The sequence below is a fragment of the Diadema setosum genome, chromosome 18 (assembly GCF_964275005.1).
Source record: "Diadema setosum chromosome 18, eeDiaSeto1, whole genome shotgun sequence".
Classification (NCBI taxonomy): domain Eukaryota; kingdom Metazoa; phylum Echinodermata; class Echinoidea; order Diadematoida; family Diadematidae; genus Diadema; species Diadema setosum.
The window spans coordinates 14178041-14199280 of NC_092702.1; the positions used below are offsets into that span (position 1 = coordinate 14178041).

The 21240-nt window shown below is 42.3% G+C and overlaps 1 protein-coding gene across 1 annotated transcript in view; it reads right to left on the bottom strand.

Moving 5' to 3' along the window:
- Positions 1-410: 410 nt before the first annotated feature.
- LOC140241658 (uncharacterized) overlaps positions 411-21240 on the bottom strand; it is a 56304-nt gene continuing 35474 nt past the window's right edge. The window contains exons 19-20 of the mRNA XM_072321400.1: positions 13609-13717; positions 411-1279 (exon numbers count right to left, since the gene is read on the bottom strand). Of these exons, the coding sequence (XP_072177501.1) occupies positions 1132-1279; positions 13609-13717 (257 nt within the window). The 3' untranslated portion in view covers positions 411-1131. The remainder of the gene's footprint in view (positions 1280-13608; positions 13718-21240) is intronic.

The following is a 21240-nucleotide window of genomic DNA, read 5'->3' on the forward strand; positions in this document are numbered from 1 at the left end:
TAAAAAAAAGGTAAGAACAATACGTGATGATGACGAGGACATATACAAATTTCAGCTCACTCGCTCGTACTAATTTAGAGTATTTCTTAAAGTCCTCAGTTTTTTGGTATAAATCGTTATCTATAAGGCCGTCACTATATCTTGATTAGAATTGTAAGATTTGGTAAGAAAAAATGACAAGAATTCCATGTTTTGTAAGCTGAAATACAAAAGTTTTCGGCTCGCTCGCTGCGCTCGCTCGCCAAAATCTATCAAAATTCATTACATTTAAATCACCCTCAAAAGATCCCTTTTAAGTGCTTGAAAAAACATCATGTGGACTTTGTTTAAAGTCCCTACCGGGATGGTGTTGGGGTTGAACACTTTTTCAGAAATTAGGAGCGCAATTTTCGTGCTTGCCCCGGGCGCCGTTTTCCCTAGATACGCCACTGATTACGATGCTCCATTGATGTTAAATCCTGGTCAATATCTTTATCTGTTATCAAAGTGAGCACTTATTTGTCATAAATGTAGGTGGTAAGTATAAACAAAGAGTCGTCATAACCCACAAGTAATGTTATGATTTACTCTTAAACATCTTAATTAAAAAAAAAAGGAGAGAAGGAATTGACAGGAATATCAAACGCACTCTGCAAACCGTGCTCATATATCATTTACCAAACCTTTGATTTTCAGTAGGAAATTACATAAGCAGCACTATTTACAAAATAGTAATGTGAATCCAAATATTGTAACTTCATCATCTTCAGGATGCCTGCTTCCATTACTACTCATAATTCATATAAATATATATGTATATACTTATCTATCTATACACACACACATATATACACAATATACATTTATTGCTCATCACGTAACGTTATACCTATCCAATATGAATGGGAAGGGCGTTTTAGGAATAACAGTTTTATGTAGACGGTCGAAATTATTCTACACTTTTGATCTAAAAATTCTCCAAAACAACTAATTATCCTAGCAAATAGCGTCCGCTGGACAAGTTTCTCGGTTCAAATGGTGGAAGATGATTTTTGAGCTCTTCTGACAAATATGTTTTGGCTTTAATTGTTTGGGTTATAAATCTCGGTCACATTCACGAACTTGTTTCAAGACTATAACATAGAGACTGGCTCACTCAACGCTATCTGCGCCAGTCACCGTGTGGGCGGCGCTGTCGAATTCTAGCAGTTCGTCGAAGGCGTCGTCGTCGCCCGCCATGTCATCGATGTCCATCCGCAGGTTGCCCTCGATCCGCCTCATGTTGCGATTATGACATCGTCTGCAAATCAAAATGAATAAAAATGAATATTGCTTTACATTTGTACTGCATTGTAATATGTGTACATCCGTTTTGGGTGTATTGTATTTGTTTGAAAATATATTATGCTGAACTGCATTATACTGGATTGTTAGGTATCATATAATTTTCTTTCTTTTATTATCAAATTCATTTGAAATACAGAAGGTATATTGATAATGATTACAGCGTCCCCTTGGGGATTGGAAAGACTGCGATTTAAAAGCTAGTAAAGAGGGGTCACTTCTAACATTAACTAGAATGATCACTGAAGGTGATTAATACCCCCGCCCCTAGTGTTGCTTTATAGTATGTGATGTCATGAGGGCAATGACGTTAATACCAAGTTTGTGCATTTGTCGAATTGGAAACAGAATAATTTTAGTTTACTGTACAATTACAGAGTTGACACTGAGTATAAAACTTACAGCAAATGGAAACATGCTTTCCCCCAGCATCACTACACTTAAAGACCATCATACAAACCAAATTTGACCTTCACAGCTTGAATGGTTTATTTTGATACAAAAATGAGTGGTTACCATGGCAACACATTTTCCTTAAACTAACACATTGGTGTCTTGCAAAACTACACTTCTAGATCATGATACATACTAAATTTGACTTTAATTGCTTGAATGATGGAAAAGTTATTCAATCTGCAAGGTTGTGGTAAAATTTTGGTTACCATGGCAACAGTTTGTGTGACAAACACAAAAATTATGTGTTCCACATCTATACCTCGGGGCCATAATGCCTACCAAATTTGGTTTCAATTGCTTGAAAACTGTGGAAGAAGTTCACTCCACAGGATTAAAAAAAAAAATGCGGTTACCATGGCAACGCATTGTCCGATACAAATACAAAGGACATTTTGCAAAACTACACTTAAAGAGCATCATACACACCAAATTTCACCTTCATAGATTAAATGATGCAATTTGATACAAAAATGAGCGGTTACCATGGCAACACATTTTTCTTATATTAACACATTGGTGTCTTGCATAACTACACCTCCCGATCATCATACATACTAAATTTGACCTTAATTGCTTGAATGATGTGGAAGTTACTCAATCCACAAGGTTTTGGTAAAATTGTGGTTACCATGGCAACGTTTTGTCCGACAAACACAAAAATTATGTGTTCCACATCTATGCCTCAAGGCCATAATGCCTACCAAATTTGATTTCAATTGCTTCAAAACTGTGGAAGTTGTTCACTCCACAAGATTTCGAAGAAAACATGCGGTTACCATGGCAACGCTTTGTCAAGTACAAACACAAAGAATGTCTTGCATAACTACACCTATAGATCATCGTAGATACCAATTTTGAAATTGATTGCTTAAATACTATGGAAGTTATTCAATCCAGAAGGTTTTGGTAAAATTAGGTTACCATGGCAACGCATTGTCCGACAAACACAAAAAACACGTCTTGCACATCTAAACCTCATTATCATCATTTACCCAAAGTTTCATTTAAATTGCTTCAAAACTGTAGGAGGAGTTCGCAACGCAAGATTTTACAACAGATCGACCGACCGACCGCCCGACCAACATCGCGGTGATTCCTATATACCTCCTTCACACTATGTGTGGCGGGGGTGTAAGAAAAGAGGAATAGGGCCTACTAGATACAATGTAATGAATTATTACGAAGCAAGCCGTTCTCTTGCAGATTAAGAAAATATTTGTGAAGATAGAATGTACGTAGTGTATTCATGACGTCTTTGTGTTTTATTTACTTGGCACCAAGAGACATTCAATATATATTTTTTTTAATACATATAGTGCACGGCAAGGGCGTACCGAGGGGGGGGGGGGTGTTTTGGGTGTTCAAACACCCCCCTTTGCCAAAAGGGGGGTGTTTAAGGTGTTCAAACACCCCCCTTGGGCAAAAGGGAGGTGTTTGAGCTATTCAACACCCCTCTTCAGCAATGCTTAGATGTTGACAAAAATGAAACAAAAGCTGTCTTTACCGCTTTTATTTCCTTTTTGAATTCCGCCTTTCCTTTCTTTTACGTTCATTCTCTCTCTCTCTCTCTCTCTCTCTCTTCCTTGTTTTAATGTTTGTGTGGATGATGATACATTATGGAGTTACATTATATCATACGCAACGGCGTAAATCCATACTGAGGAGTGGGGGGGATGGTCACCATCACCACGATCACAAGCCCATAACCGGACCGGCGCAGCCTTTTTTCTTTTTTTTTTTTTGGGGGGGGGGGGGAGGGGGGGGGTGGGGGGGGGGGAGAGAAGCTTTGTGCCCCCCTCCCCCCCCCACACACACACACTTTACAGGGATCGGATGCCCCACTCTTTTGCATGAAATATAAAGTGGGAGAAAAGTGGCAACAACAACATAAAGACTTTTTGTTCTTGTTGCTTTCTTTTTTTTTTTTGCTTGTCAGACGACTTTCGGCGGAAAATCAGACCTTAAAAGTATGAAAACTTTTTTTTTTTTTTTTTTTTTTTTGGGGGGGGGGGGGAAAATATCTGTGAGAGGGAGCGGAACGACCGAACGAGGGGAGGGTGTGTATGGGGGGGGGGGGGATATCCCTCTCCCACACGAGGAAGATTTTGCATTTTCAGACCTAAAATTCAGCGATCTGGTGCTCACTTGTGGTGAAAATTTTCTTTTCTTTTCTTTAAAAAAACAAGAAAATGAAATATTCACAATATAATATTGAATGACAAAATCGTGGTATTTCAGCTCTTGCTGTGCGACATCACTGTGAAGGCCTACTAAATAATGGGGCCTATCATCGGCGTAGACAGGATTTGATCTTAGGAGGAGCGGTTATGTGAGGGCACGAATCAAGCGAGGGGGGAGGGTATGCTGGTAGGGGGTTTCCCCCTCCTAGGGTGAAATCTCTTTGCGTTGAAAATTTTGACATTTTTCAGTCCAAAAACTGCCGTTTGTAGCTATATTCTTCGCTTTGGAAATTAAGGGGGGCACACCAGGCGCAACTGCTGTCAATCACTGGCAGCAACATCAGGAGAATGGCATAGCGATTAAATGCGAGCGAGCGGAGCGAGCGAGCATGAAAATTTTAACATTTTACAGTCTAAAAACTGCCGTTTGTGGCTATACTTTTTCGCTTTGGAAATTAAGGGGGGGGGGGCCGCATCAGGCGCAACTGCTGGCAATTACTGGCAGCAACATCAGGAGAATGGCATAGCAGTTAAATGCGAGCGAGCGGGGCGAGCGAGCTTGAAAATTTTGACACTTTACAGTCCAAAGACTGCCGTTTGTGGCTGTATTTTTTCGCTTTGGAAATTATGGGGGCACACCGGGCGCAACTGCCGGCAATCGGGCAGCAACATCAGAATGGCATAACGATTAAATGCGAGCGAGCGAAGCAAGTGAGCTTGAAAATGTTGATATTTTACTGTCCCATATGTCCTTTGTGGCTGTACTAGTATTTTTTCCCTTTGGAAATTAAGGGGGGGGGGGGGGGCGCACCGGGCGAAAACTGCTGGCAATTACTGGCAGCAACATCAGGAGAATGGCATAATGATTAAATGCGAGCGAGCGAAGCGAATGAGCTTGAAAATTTTGACATTTTCCAGTCCCAAAACTGTCGTTTGTGGCTGTATTTTTTCGCTTTGGAAATTAAGGGGGCGCACCGGGCAAAAACTGTTGGCAATTACTGGCAGCAACATCAGGAGAATGGCATAATGATTAAATGCGAGCGAGCGAAGCGAGTGAGCTTCAAAATTTTGACATTTGACAGTCCAAAAACTGCCGTTTGTAGCTATATTTTTCGCTTTGGAAATTAAGGGGGCGCACCGGGCGAAAACTGCTGGCAATTACTGGCAGCAACATCAGGAGAATGAAATAATAATTAAATGCGAGCGAGCGAAGCGAGCGAGCTTCAAAAGTTTGACATTTTACAGCCCCAAACTGCCGTTTGTAGCTATATTTTTCGCTTTGGAAATTAAGGGGGGCGCACCTGCTCACAATCACTGGCAGCAACATCAGGAGAATGGCATAGCGATTAAATGCGAGCGAGCGGAGCGAGCGAGCTTGAAAATTTTGACATTTTACAGTCTAAACACTGCCGTTTGTAGCTATACTTTTTCGCTTTGGAAATTTAGGGGGCACACCGAGTGCAACTGCCGGCGGCAATTACTGGCAGCAACATCAGGAGAATGGCATAGCGATTAAATGCGAGCGAGCGGAGCGAGCGAGCTTGAAAATTTTGACATTTTACAGTCCAAAGACTGCCGTTTGTGGCTGTATTTTTTCGCTTTGGAAATTAAGGGGGCACACCGGGCGCAACTGCCGGCAATTACTGGCAGCAACATCACGAGAATGGCATACTGATTAAATGCTAGCGAGCGAAGCGAGTGAGCTTGAAAATTTTGACATTTTCCGGTCCCAAAAACTGTCGTTTGTGGCTGTATTTTTTCGCTTTGGATATTAAGGGGGCGCACCGGGCAAAAACTGTTGGCAATTACTGGCAGCAACATCAGGAGAATGGCATAATGATTAAATGCGAGCGAGCGAAGCGAGTGAGCTTCAAAATTTTGACATTTGACAGTCCAAAAATTGCCGTTTGTAGCTATATTTTTCGCTTTGGAAATTAAGGGGGCACACCGGGCGAAAACTGCTGGCAGTTACTGGCAGCAACATCAGGAGAATGAAATAATAATTAAATGCGAGCGAGCGAAGCGAGCGAGCTTCAAAAATTTGACATTTTACAGTCCCCAAACTGCCGTTTGTGCCTATATTTTTCGCTTTGGAAATTAAGGGGGCGCACCTGCTCACAATCACTGGCAGCAACATCAGGAGAATGGCATAGCGATTAAATGCGAGCGAGCTTGAAAATTTTGACATTTTACAGTCTAAACACTGCCGTTTGTAGCTATACTTTTTCGCTTTGGAAATTTAGGGGGCACACCGAGTGCAACTGCCGGCAATTACTGGCAGCAACATCAGGAGAATGGCATAGCGGTTAAATGCGAGCGAGCGGAGCGAGCGAGCTTGAAAATTTTGACATTTTACAGTCCAAAGACTGCCGTTTGTGGCTGTATTTTTTCGCTTTGGAAATTAAGGGGGCACACCGGGCCCTACTGCCGGCAATTACTGGCAGCAACATCAGGAGAATGGCATACTGATTAAATGCTACCGAGCGAAGCGAGTGAGCTTGAAAATTTTGACATTTTCCAGTCCTAAAGACTGTCGTTTGTAGCTATATTTTCGCTTTGGATATTAAGGGGGCGCACCGGGTGTACCTGCTGTCAATCACTGGCAGCAACATCAGGAGAATGGCATAGCGGTTAAATGCGAGCGAGCGGAGCGAGCGAGCTTTTTAACATTTTACACTCCAAAAACTGCCGTTTGTAGCTATATTTTTCGCTTTTGTTTGTCCCACTTTTATTTGAGAACCATCCCCCCCCCCCATCGACGCCTCTATACATATTAGGTTGCTTTTGTTAAGTGAAAGATCTGCTGCACACTCTTTGATAAATTAGGGAATATACGTCTATGTCAAAAGTGTACAAAGTTTATCCCTTATCCTGTATAGCGGACCTTTTGCATGTTCATGATTGCAATACAACGATCTGGTGCATAGTTCTGGCGATATTTGGACAATTTTCCATTAAGAAAGTTCGAGATTTGTCCTCATCTCGGGAATTGCTTGGGGGATAAATGATTTGTCTGTCTAAACACTTCCTTTGGGGCGGGGCAAATGCCCCTTTGCCCCCCCCCCCCCATAGATTCGACGTCCCTGATCTTCCCTTGGTATGCCCATGTATCCTGACTGAGTCATCAGTCACTGTCGTTTCTCAGGAATGATTCAGGAAATGGAGGGGATTCAATAATTATGGCGATAAAGTTGTTGTTATTGTTTGTTTGTATGTTTTCGTACATATTTTGCAGATGGTCCCCAGTTCCTCGCGTCATAGCATGTTTACATGTAGACCTATACTATTTGACGTTGTCAACGCCTGAGTCATACCTTACAGTGTATGTCGATGTTACTTTCTTCGCGAGCGAGCGAAGCGAGCGAGCGCTTGAGAAAATTATACATTTTCCTACAAGATAGAATACTGTTCAGCTCTGTTACCTGTCTGAAGGCCGGCGTACAAACGTCATGCAATATGCCAAAATTGATACAATCACATTTCTGCTTCCTCCATTTTTCCCCTCAAAATTCAGGGGGGGATGATTGTACAGGCCATCCCCCCCTCCTCCATTTCAGGGGGGGATATATCCCCCCCATCCCCCCCGGGATTTACGCCCATGATCATACGCACTAAAGAACTCGTGTACAGTACGTGTTAATACTACGTTACTGCACCGCGCACGAAGCTGACGCGCAAACAGTAGACATTCCCGATCCCTGCTTTGCTTTCTGACCGAATCGCGAAGATACATTGCGCATAATGTTCACCGTTTACCGGTATTATACCGTACGCGGTACCGTAAATTGTGTATGATGCGTAATATTATGTGTGTACAATGCATGCTGCGCTGCAGCCTATTATAGGCACATTGCATGCTAAGTCAGTAGTATCAACTACCAACAGTGGCGTATCTGGGGGGGGGGGGGGGGCAAGGGGGCACGTGAAAAAAAGAATTCCATGAGTTCCATGTTTTGTAACGCTGAAATATAAAAATTTTCGGCTCGCTCGCTGCGCCCGCTCGCCAAAATTTATCAAAAACAAAACAAAACAAGAAGAACAAAACGTAATGATGACGTGGCAATATAAAAATTTCGGCTCACTCACTCGTAGTAATTCAGAGTATTTTTCCAAGTCCTTAGTTTGTTGGCATAAATGGTTATCTATGAAGCCGTCACTATATCTTGATTAGAATATTGTAAGATTTAATAACCAAAAAATGACAAGAATTCCATGTTTTGTAAGGCGAAATACAAAAATTGTCGGCTCGCTCGCTGCGCTCGCTCGCCAAAATTTATCAAAATTTATCAGATTTTATATCACCCTCAAAAAAAAAAAAAAAAACCTTTTAAGTGCTCGAAAAAGCATATCAAGTGGACTTTTTTAAAGTCCCTACCGGGATGGGATTGGGGTTGAACACTGTTGGTATAAATCGTTATCTATAAGACCGTCACTATATCTTGATTAGAATTGTCATTCGAAGATTTAATAACCAAAAATGACAAGAATTCCATGTTTTGTAAGCTGAAATACAAAAATTTTCGGCTCGCTTGCTGCGCTCGCTCGCCAAAATATATCAAAATTTAGGGTAGCCTATACATTTAAATCACTCTCAAAAGACCCCTCTTAAGTGCTTCAAAAAGCATTTATCATGAGGACTTTTTTAAAGTCCCTACCGGGATGGGGTTGGGGTTGAATACTTTTTCAGAAATTAGGGGCGCAATTTTCGCGCTTGCCACGGGCGCCGTTTTCCCTAGATACGCCACTGACTACCAGTCAGTATAGTAGCCTACTGGAAGCAGCAAGCTCTGGAAGCTCTGGGAGTAGCAAGTTACTTGCTACTCAATGTAATTAGTAATAGCACATGGACTTGGTTAACCTTTAGTATTTAATAGTAGATATGAATACATCTTTTCAATGACTGAAAGTTAAAACTGAGAGATAACTGAGTGTGAGTCTACAAATTGTGGTTGGATGACTTTATTGCGCCTAAAATTCATTAGATATCTAGGTCTAGGAACAGTGGCGTAACTACGGGGGCATGGGGGGCACGTACCCCCCGCCCCCATCCGCTGATTAAGAAAAAAAAGAAGAAAAAAAAAAAAAACCTACGAAATGGTAATTCAAGGGTTAGTAAACTGCTTTTGAAATCGATATGAAAGGATGATCAAGAAAAAAAAAAAGATATTTTTCTAAGATTTCTTTTAACCATATAATAAAAGAGGTATAACATTGTTCAAAAAGCCCGGAAACGACAAAAGATTGTGATTCAGCGTGATTCCTGGTTGGCATTTTGAATACAAGCAGGATGTGCGCAGTGTACTCAGAATATCGGAATGGCAAAAAGAGTCGCTGCAATGTTGCGCAATGTTTGATAGGTTGTACACATTTGCTATCAAAGCTTGATCATTGATTTTGCACTGTTGCTTTACATACTAGTCTATATTAAAATGCCTTGCATTGCCAATAATAAGACTTGACCTTGGCTATTTCCTAACTTTTCCATCTATGTGAAACACACACACTCACAAACACAAACAAATTAGGGGATGCTCTATATAAAGTGCAGATTTTGGACATCCTTCTCCCGCTTGGTCACTTCGACGCCCCCTCGCTGGTCACACCTCCCCCAATCATGAACATAAACCGACACCCTTGACTACCAGTGGCGGATCCAGGGGACGCACCGGGCGTCCCCTCCCTCCAATGCGAAAAAAAAAAAAATATACATGTAGCTACAAACGACAGTTTTTGGATGGTAAAATGTCAAAATTTTCAAGCTCGCTCGCTTCGCTCGCTCGCATTTTAACCGTTATGCCATTCTCCTGATGTTACTGCCAGTAATTGCCAGCAGTTGCGCCCGGTGCGCCCCCTCCCCTTAATTTCTAAAGCGAAAAAATATAGCTACAAACGTCAGTTTGGGGTAATGTCAAAATTTTCAAGCTCGCTCGTTTCGCTCGCTCGCATTTAATCGTTATGCAATTCTCCTGATGTTGCTGTCAGTAATTGCCAGCAGTTGCGCCCGGTGCACCCCCCCCCCCCGAATTTCCAAAGCGAAAAAATATAGCTACAAACGGCAGTTTGGGGACTGTAAAATGTCAAAATTTTCAAGCTCGCTCGTTTCGCTCGCTCGCATTTAATCGTTATGCAATTCTCCTGATGTTGCTGTCAGTAATTGCCAGCAGTTGCACCCGGTGCGCCCCCTCCCCTTAATTTCTAAAGCGAAAAAATATAGCTACAAACGGCAGTTTGGGGTAATGTCAAAATTTTCAAGCTCGCTCGCTTCGCTCGCTCGCATTTTATCGTTATGCAATTCTCCTGATGTTGCTGTCAGTAATTGCCAGCAGTTGCGCCCGGTGCGCCCCCTCCCCTTAATTTCTAAGGCGAAAAAATATAGCTACAAACGGCAGTTTTGGGACTGTAAAATGTCAAAATTTTCAAGCTCGCTCGTTTCGCTCGCTCGCATTTAATCGTTATGCAATTCTCCTGATGTTGCTGTCAGTAATTGCCAGCAGTTGCGCCCGGTGCACCCCCTCCCCTTAATTTCTAAAGCGAAAAAATATAGCTGCCAACGGCAGTTTGGGGACTTCAGTGTCAAAATTTTCAAGCTCGCTCGCTTCGCTCACTCGCATTTAATCGTTATGCAATTCTCCTGATGTTGCTGTCAGTAATTGCCAGCAGTTGCACCCGGTGCACCCCCTCCCCTTAATTTCTAAAGCGAAAAAATATAGCTACAAACGTCAGTTTGGGGTAATGTCAAAATTTTCAAGCTCGCTCGTTTCGCTCGCTCGCATTTAATCGTTATGCAATTCTCCTGATGTTGCTGTCAGTAATTGCCAGCAGTTGCGCCCGGTGCACCCCCTCCCCTTAATTTCTAAAGCGAAAAAATATAGCAATAAACGGCAGTTTTGGGACTGTAAAATGTCAAAAATTTTCAAGCTCGCTCGCTTCGCTCGCTCGCATTTAATCGTTATGCAATTCTCGTGATGTTGCTGTCAGTAATTGCCAGCAGTTGCGCCCGGTGAACCCCCTCCCCTTAATTTCTAAAGCGAAAAAATATAGCTGCCAACGGCAGTTTGGGGTAATGTCAAAATTTTCAAGCTCGCTCGTTTCGCTCGCTCGCATTTTATCGTTATGCAATTCTCGTGATGTTGCTGTCAGTACTTGCTAGCAGTTGCGCCCGGTGCGCCCCCTCCCCTTAATTTCTAAGGCGAAAAAATATAGCTACAAACGGCAGTTTTGGGACTGTAAAATGTCAAAATTTTCAAGCTCGCTCGCTTCGCTCGCTCGCATTTAATCGTTATGCAATTCTCCTGATGTTACTGCCAGCAACTGCCAGCAGTTGCACCCGGTGCATGCAACCCCCTTAATTTCCAAAGCAAATACATGTATATATATATATATATATATATATATGTATACATATATACATATATTATTATATATAGCTACAAACGGCACTTTGGGGACTGTAAAATGTCAAAATTTTCAAGCTCGCTCGCTCCGCTCGCTGGCATTTAATTGTACAGTTATGCAATTCTGATGTTGCTTCCATGAGGTGCCCCCCCCCCCATGTCTTGACCCACGGTACGCCACTGAACACCCCCCTCTAAAAAATCCTGGGTACGCCTATGGTGCACGGTCATACGATATAACTACTGTATGAATTCGCGCCTTGGGAATCAATGCTAGAAATACGATTCAGTTGTGATAACATATGGTATACGCCATTGTCGTATCATATTAAAAACTATTATGCATTTTATATGCTAAAGTTAACATATATTTTTTTCCACCTCGGCGACATGATGCACTCGGGCTAACCTTGCATTAAGTCTGTCCTGCTTATAATATGGTATAATGCCTTCGAAATCACGCACTATACTACTAGTTATCTATCAAACAATCACGTAGTTTACTTTTGTATGTTATCTAACTATCGATCTATTTCTCCATTCATCTGTTTATCTATATAATTAAGAATTATACATGAATATACTCGTATCATGACAGGATGAGTTACGGAAGCATTGTCCAAAATTTTCTCGTATCACAATCCATGCGCTAGCAACGTTCATACCGCTAGAGGCATATTTTCCTCACTTGTGGGTCGGCAACAAATTAAGAGGTTACTATTAAACAAACACTGCTACAATAACTGGAGTTCTGTTATGTTACGTCGACATCAGCTGCTTCCAAGATGGCAGACGCAGCAAGTGCATACATTTTGCTGAATAAAAGTTGACCAAATCGAAGAAATATTGAAGTAACCGCGGTATTCCAAGCATGGGGGAAAAGGGTGAGTTAATCATCTAGAATGAGCTAGAACCGCATTTCTGGATTTGTCAAGACTAGCTAGCTAGCGCGCGCTTGGGTATATTGTCGACCCATCTCCCAGAAAGCAACGCGCTATCATAAAATTGAATGTTACGCTTGAACCGAATGGGGGCGCATGGACTGGGAAATGCGAGAATATTGTGACACGATATTGTTGACCGACTGTCACTGAATAAATGTTAATGCTAATGATTTAGTGCTTTCACGTAGTAAAGCTAGCTGTACTCTGCAAGTTTCTTTCATGTACCCGTGAGCATAAATGACAAAAGTGCTGACAGTTTCTGCGAACTAGTGTACTTTCGACAATTGAGGTTATGATGGTTTCGACTCATTCGTTTAGAACCAGAGAGGGTATTGACAGCAAAGAGTTAATCAGAGTGGGCTAGCTCAGCCGTTACAAACCTATTACACATGCAATTGCCAAATTAATGTTAAGCGTTAGAAAGGCACTAACAAGCACGTGTATGCTTTGTGTGAATCCATGAAAGAACAAGAGGAATATATTCAAAAATAAAATCGACGCGATTTATGTGTACGAAAAAGGTTTGCATCAGTTATGTTCTAATTCACAAGAACACAGGTTTCAACATGCATTCTAATGTTTAACAACTTTTAACACAATTTTAAGATTTGTTCACCTAGACACTATCACGTTAAGATCTTAATCATGGTGTTCATTTCTACTTCCTTGAAGAATGAAATGAAATTCCGACAACAATCACATTTTTAAATCGTATTTTGAAAATACATGACGATTGTTGTATTTAAGCTTAGCGGTAAATAATGATGAGAATGAACAAAAACACATCAGGTCGTTTGATTTATAACACACATATCAAAAACAATCTTTATTCTGAAAAGAACAGGTTGTGACAGAAACGCTTGCAAATATATATAAGATCAAATGGATAAAACGCACAAAGGTCAAACTTCTTTCACTGATGTAATTTTTTTTTTTTGTGACAGGAAGTTTTATCATAGTACAGAAGAATCAATTTTGATTTTTAAGAATCTACCTCCATCTCTAGAAGAACTTTGTTTGATCATTTTCCTCGAGCTGAGGAGGGAAATACTGAGGGTAATCTTAAGAGATCATCTGCATTATCTGTAGCAAACTTTGGATATAGGTTTCTATAGGAAATAAGATTTGAATTGAATTGAATTGAATTGAATTGAATTGAACTGAATTGAATTGAATTGAACTGAATTGAATTGAACTGAATTGAATTGAATTGAACTGAATTGAATTGAATTGAATTGAATTGAATTGAATTGAGTTGTATTGAAATGAACTGAACTGAATTAAATTGAACTGAATCTCATCTATGCAAACCTGTCAACATTCTTGGCCATATTCTTCAGCTGCGTCAACGTCACAATCTTCTCCTCGTTTTTATCTGCCTCTACAGGGGGTGCTGTCACGACGGGCCGCTCAGGTTGTCCTGTTACGAGGTAAAGAGAACATAAAGAAAGAGGATGGGGGTGGGAGAGTAGGGAGCGGGTAGGGAGAGAGGGAGAGAGAGTGATGAAAATGCCATGGGGATGAAATTTGTGCATTCAATGTCGAGATGCATTAATGGATTATGACATTCGTATCATAACATACGCAGACGACACGATTTACGGTTGTACTTTTCGCCTCAGAAAACTGCTCAGATATCAGATATTGAAGTTTTTATAAACTTCGCATTACCATTATTTCCAACATCAGAGTATTCAGCTGTACTGCATTCGTTACTCTGATCTTTCTTCACTCAAGAACTAAAAAATAAATGACAACTGAACGAGGAAACGTGCTATATATACCTACCTTCTATCACAGGCCGTTGATAACTTTCGTTTTGACTAATCGAACTGACAGCTTTACGAGTATGCACTCAAATCACTTCTTTGTTGGGAGGACTGACATACTTATAGATCTTGTCATAAAATGTTGTCACTCTACTTGCCATAAATTCAAATTGCTTGATAGTAGGTTACAGCATGATTGAAAAGCATGTGCAAAAAAAAAAAGCCATGGATGTCATGATAATTTCATTATGAGGGAAGAAAAAAAAAGCAACCAGAAATGAGCGGGAGGCATGTAAAAAACAAAACAAACACACTATAGAAATAATACGAGTGGCTAAAAAAAAAAAAGTGGACCTGTGTATTTCTGGCAATTTCTAAAAAGCCACATTTCTTTAAGTAAGACTTTGGTCATGCCGCCATAGAAGGAATAGTCAGCGATGGGAATTCCATGGGGATGAAAAAAGTGTATTAATTTAATGTCCACATGAACTAATGGATTATAACATGTGTATCACACACAACGACAGCAAGATACGGCGTTGTACTTTTTCGCCATGGAACTGTGAACAGTTGCCAGACATTGCCATTTTTAATAAACATCAAATTTTCATTATTTCAGTTCCATTGTAATCATAAATCAGTCGAGAGCTACTAATCCTCAGAGTCAACTTTCATTCTCCCTTCTCCACTTGAACGATTGTGCAAGAGGTGCAATTTGGAATAATGCAGCTAACTGAACCCTTTCCGAACCGATTCGGAAAGCCCCGTAGAGCTTATACAGTTACCTGCACGCAATGGGTTAAGATATATACTGTAAGTGATCTTGTGCAATCCTAACTGAGTATAATTAGACTGACAATGTAACATGATGATTTATATATCAAGACCTTGTTTTATGAAGAGTTACACAATACGTCGCAATTCACAGACCAAACATAAGTCCTCTGACTGAAATATAATTCTGTTATCTATGGAGTTAGGAAAACTTAATGCATCATTTTTAGCGCTTTATTTGAAAAGATACACATATTCTCCTTCATTAGAGCCCAGGGTTATTCATCTCTAACTATCCATTTCATTGAGGAAATTTCAAAAGCCTATTGATCGCTAAATCTGCAACCCATATTTAAATTGGCAACATGTGTTAGCAGATTAAAAATAAAATTTCTCTCACAGAAAATACACCCGACGGTTGCTTGTACTTATATTGAAGAAGAAGGCAATTTTGTTATCCAGCAAGAACTAAGAGAATTCATCAATATCATGGATTTCGAATTGAAAAAAAAAAAATTTCATTAAGATTTGAAAGTAATGAATTATCCATACGCATACTAAAAACTTCTGTTACGCATTTCCAAGCTACTTATTTAAGTTACGACAAAATATCATAATTGATAATCTCCCTTTAGACCACAAAGACTGTGTAAAATTTCTTGGTATTACAATAGACAGGAATCTGATCTGCATGGGGCCAGCAAGAAAACAACGTGTCTTTCTTCTACAGCTAAAGGAATGGGAATATTGTGAAAATGGAAACACATTTTTTTTTTCATCTCTCTCTCTCTCTCTTCTTTGGATGTACAATGCAGTGATTTTACCATACATTTGCTTATGACGTTATATGGGGAAATTGCGCAAAGACCAAGCTAGATCATACATTGTCTTTACAAAATAAAACACTTAAAAATTGCTCAAAAATCATAATATCTCTCACACACGATTCCTCTACCTCACCAGACCCATTAATATTGACAACATGTTAATAGTTTTTGTTTTGTCCCGTCTTGTATTGGTTTCAATTTCAGATATACATCTATTAACTTTTATTAATAAAGGGAGAAGCTTTAACAGGTCAGTGGCCTTTGTTTCCTCCTCCACGTTTTGTGTAACAAATGACTTCCAAGCTGATTTGTACTTTTTATTCTTTTTACTCAAGTTGTTGTACAAATTGTGGAAATAAAATGAAATGAAATCATTTTACATTTTTTTAGACACATGATACAAATACTCTACAAATTCTGTTGGAATATCATTACCAAATGCCAGCTTTCCTCATCATTCTCTAATTACATCTCCACACAAGAGCAACTTGCATTCACATCTAACATGTATACATGGAAGAATATCCACTTAAAGAATCCTGGGAAATTACTAGCACATAAAAACCCTCAGACATCACATACCTGACATATGGAATTCATGACAGATAAACCTCTTGCCTCCCTTAAAATGAAGTATAAGAGAAATGTCATAACTAAATATGTTACTTGACTTTTTATTGTATGTGATGGATTCGTATGCAATCTCTTCAGATGGACACGTTGTTGCAATAAAGAACAAAGAAATCCTCGGTTTAACGTGATGTGGGTTCTTTATTCTGTTACACAGCATGTATCGGCGATGTGTAACTGTGCATATACTGCAAACTTGCGCTTGCTAGTGTGATACGTAGTTATATATATATATATAACAACTGTGTTGGAATGAGTGGTTCCTTGGATTGTTGGACTTCGTCAGATTGTCCAAGAAAACCAAACTATAAGCAAACTGCTGTGGCCAACTGCTGAGCAAACTGCTGCTCTTGTGGAACGATTGACCGGAACTCTTTGCTAACAGTCTATAATTCAGACCCTAATTTTGAGACTCGTAGTATACTGTATCATTCCATGACATCCTGCCCCCTTGAACGTGACGGAAGTCACTTTATAAACACTCAAAACGTGTACAATAATGCGATTATTTACACAACAACGAACAGATAACTGCTCTAAGGTCGAGACCTAAATAGATCTAAAGTGAAATTCAAACCAGTTGACAAACGAACACTCAAATAGAATGTTTTCTAATGTCCAAACAGAGTAAAATTAATTTTCTCCGTCTCCATTAAGGCAAGAAATCGCTTGTTCGAGTTAATAACCAAATTCAAGAACTCAGTAGCCCAAAATATTCTGATCAAACGAGGAAAACCAAACAAAGGCTACACTGAATCCTTTCTTCAGATGAACGCGATTATTACTCAGTCCTTCAATTACACTTTAAATGTCCACTCTCTCGGTTCTCTTCATGAGAAGAATCAGTTTGGTGACAGGTCTCTTTGCGACTGACTTGTCTGCGTATCGAAGCTCGACGACGCGAACCAGCTCATCGTCTCCAGGGAAGGTCTGCACGATTTCAGCCATTCGCCAAGTGCCGCGGCTCTTGTCTTCTCCGATGACGAGCACAACGTCACCCGCTTGTAGGTTCTCTGCTGCACGTTGGTTTTTTCGAGCGCGGTGAGAGCTTCTGTATGCAGTCCATCCAACGCGTCCAGAACTTGTCGACCATTGCGTTGCACAGCTCTCTCCGCTTCTTGAAGTCTCCATTGTACTGCGCACAGGGAACATCTGGGCTCGGAAGATCTCCTCTCCCGATGAGGAAATGATTCGGAGCAAGAGGGGGATGATCAAGTGGTGAAGATGACACAGCTGTAATCGGTCGACTGTTGATCAACCCTGAAATCTGGCAGAAGACTGTTTCCCATTCAGGGAAAGGCAAACGATCGGCTTTCACAAGATGCTTCATGGCTTTCTTGACTTCTTGCACCATGCGTTCTACAGCGCCCTGATGGTGGGGTCCACCAGGAGGCCCAAATTTCCACTGCACCTTGAAGCTACTACAGTGTTCCCTCAGTTCTGTCTGGTCCAGTCGTAGATTGAGCGTGTTGATCGTGTTGTAAGCACCACGGAAGCAGGTCCCGTTATCACTGATGATGGTGGCCGGTGCACCCCTGATGCTGATGAAGCGATCCAGGGCTTGCAGGAAAGCTTGTGTCGAAAGGTCTTGGACACAAGTGAGATGAACAGCCCTGGTAGCCGCACATGTGAACACAGCACAGTAACCCTTGGCAGTAATGTTGCGGCTGACCTTCACGTTTATCGGCCCGAGATAATCCACGAGCGTTGTCTGAAATGGCGGTGAGCAGGGCTTCACACGACACTCTGGGAGGTCCGCCATTTTCTGTTCGACTGGTCTCCCTCTATGCCTGCGGCACACGATGCATTCCTTCACCACGCGTTTGGAGAGCCTTGTGTCACCGACAACCCAATACCTTCTCCTCACTTCTGCCGCAGTCCTGAGTTGTCCTCCATGGAGAGCAAGGGAGTGTCCATCTCTGACAATCAGTAGACTGATGTGGCTTTCCCTTGGGAGGAGATAGGGATGACGAATGTCGTATGATACCGGAGCATGGCGAATGCGACCTCCAACGCGATACACTTTTTCTTCTTCATCGAAGAACGGATCGAGGCGCATTATGTTGGCATCTTGAAAGTTGATGTCCTTCTGCGCTTGACGTATCCAGTACAACTCGGCCTCCTTCAGGAGTTTGGCAGACGGCCACTGCGAAATCTGCTGAGTAAGCTTCTTGAACCACTCTTTCTTTGGAACATCTCTCACAGATAACACTCGAGCTGTGACCATCTTCAGCCTTTGCCAATTCGAGAAGCTGGTGGGATCAACGATTGCAGTAGTGTGAGCCACTGCATTGACTTTCAGCGCTAGTGTCTTCGCATTTCGAACGTGGAATTTCTTCCTCTCTGGATCCGAAGTGTCGTCTAGGATGTTTTGCGGCGTCTTTGGCCAGGATTCAGGTGGTTGCTTCAGGTAAGTTGGTCCCTCGATGACCTCAAGCATTCCTTCCGCGGTGGTGCCTCTAGAGACAACGTCAATGACATTCTGATCAGTCGGCACGTAGGCAATGTCCTGGTGAGGGTCGAACTCTGAGGTGATTTCGCCCACTCTGTATGCGACAAACGAGCGAAAGGACTTGGACTGTCCCCGCAGCCACCTTACTACAGTCAAACTATCCGTCCACATCTTCGAATAGGAGATGTTGAAACGAAGGGCATCTTTCAGGGCAACCATCAGTCTTGACAGGAGGAGAATGGCCTGAAGCTCCTTCCTTGGCATGCTTGTTTGTTTGAGTGGAGTGAGTCGGGCTCTTGCAGCGACGAAGGACAACTGTACTTCCGTTTGTTCAGTCTCTGACCACCTCAACCAGACGCCGATGCCCATGGCATCTTCAGATGCATCACTGGCTCCGTGTAGAGAAACCTCTGGCAATGGCCTTTTCCCTCGCAATGTCTCAGGAATGAGACATCGTGGGATCTCTATGGTAGATGCTGCTTCCAAATCCACCTTGATCTCCCTGACGATTCGACAGAGCTCAGGTCTGTCGTTGAGTGGCGTGTCCCAGTCGACATTTAACTGCCACAGTTGCTGGAGTAGAATCTTCGGCCGGATCAACATTCCAGAAAGCATACCAAACACATCATAGTATGATGCGGTGTGAGCCAACAACTTGCGTTTGGTTAGGACAACATCTTCCATTGGCTTGACTTTTTTCACACTAAGTGTGTCAGTCGAAAGGTTCCATTTTGTTCCTAACACAGATGCGGTCTGAGTGTCCTCCTCAGAGTCGCACACTTCTTGTGCGTTCGACTGCCACTTGCGAATGTCAAACTTGCCCTTAGCAAGCGTTTCTACAAGCTTGGCTTTCAGATTGACGGCTTCCTCGACATTGGTGACAGATTCACTCAGGTCGTCCATGTAGAATTGATCGGTGACGACTTTCTTCAGTTGCTCATCATCGGGTGCGTGTCGATCTATGACGTGCCTGAGTGTGACAATTGCTGCCGTTGGAGAAGGCCTGTCTCCGAATGTCACAGTAGTGAGTTCATAGACTTGAATGGGTTGGTTCGGGTTTTCTCGAAAGACGTACCGATGGAACCTTGCATCTTCCGGGCGGATCTTGATTGCCTGAAACATTTTTCTGATATCAGCGATGACGCCTACTTCGTTCTCTCTGAAACGCAGAGCCACGTTGAACAGATCAGCATTCAGGTCTTCACCCTTCACGAGGTACTCGTTCAAAGAATGACCTTGGAATCTTGCCTTTGCGTCGTAGACGATCCTGACTGGGGTAGTTGCTGAATCTTTCTTTACCGCAAAATGTGGCAAGAACCACATTTTTCTCCCAGCTTCTCTGTCTTGTCGAATTTCTGCGTCACTGACACGACGTGAGACACCTCTGTGTTGCAAGTCCCTCATCTGCTTGCAGTACACGTCCCACTCTTCAGGCCTGTCTCTGAACTGTCTCTCTAAGCCATGCAACCTCTTAACGGCGTAGTCGTAGTTGTCTGGCAAACTGTCAGGAGACTTCTTCCACGGCAATCTGACTTCGTACGAGCCGTCCTGACGTTGAGAAACACTTTGCTCCATGGTTTCGGTTGCTCCTCTGTTCAAGATCTCTGTTGAGCACTTACATCTTCTCGGTTGCAAGGCTGCTGTTTCCAGGCCGAGGAACTCCTCTAGGGGACCGATTGCCGACACGTTGACGTAGTTAAGCAGAGCTGTAGGGCCTCCTGAACGTCCTCCTTGGATAAACCATCCCAAGGGGCATCTCGCCGCCACTGGCTCGTCAGGTTTTTCCCCAAGGATGTACTCCTCCCATACCATCAAGTGCGTGTTGTCAACGCCAAGCAACATGTCGACAGTTTCAGACGAGGCGGTGTGAATATCCACTTCCCGTAGATGGTGATACTGCTGGAGGTCTTCTGCTTGCACGACAGGGGCTTCTCCACAAGGCTTGTCTATTTCTGTGACGGAAACTGGGTACGACAAGTTTCCCCCGATGTCTTCGATGAAACAATCTAATAGTCGAAGCTTTCGTCTGATCCTGGTACCGCCAACCAGACTCAGATCATGATCCTGATAGATATCTTTCTCGGTCTTGGAGAAGATGCCCTCTCTTACCAGGGTAGCCTGACTTCCACCGTCTAAGAGAATCCGCACCAGCTGACGGTTATTTCCGTGTCGCAGATATCCCATCACAGTGGGAAGGACGCTCTGTAGTGCGCCTGCGTCCTTGTTCGCGACAGTCTTCACACTCGCTGAAGTGGTGTGTGGACGTGTTGGTGGCACATTGCGATCCTGTGAAGATGACGAGCCTTGATCTCTCCCTCCATATACGACAGGGCAGATAGCAGAGAAGTGGGAATCATCTCCACAACTCTGAACCTTGCATGGCGACGCAAACTGACATAACTTGTGGTCGTATGGGGATTTCCCTGCAGGACAGTTGTCATGACCACATCTGCTGCAGATGTCATTCTGTTTCATGACGTCATACTTTTCC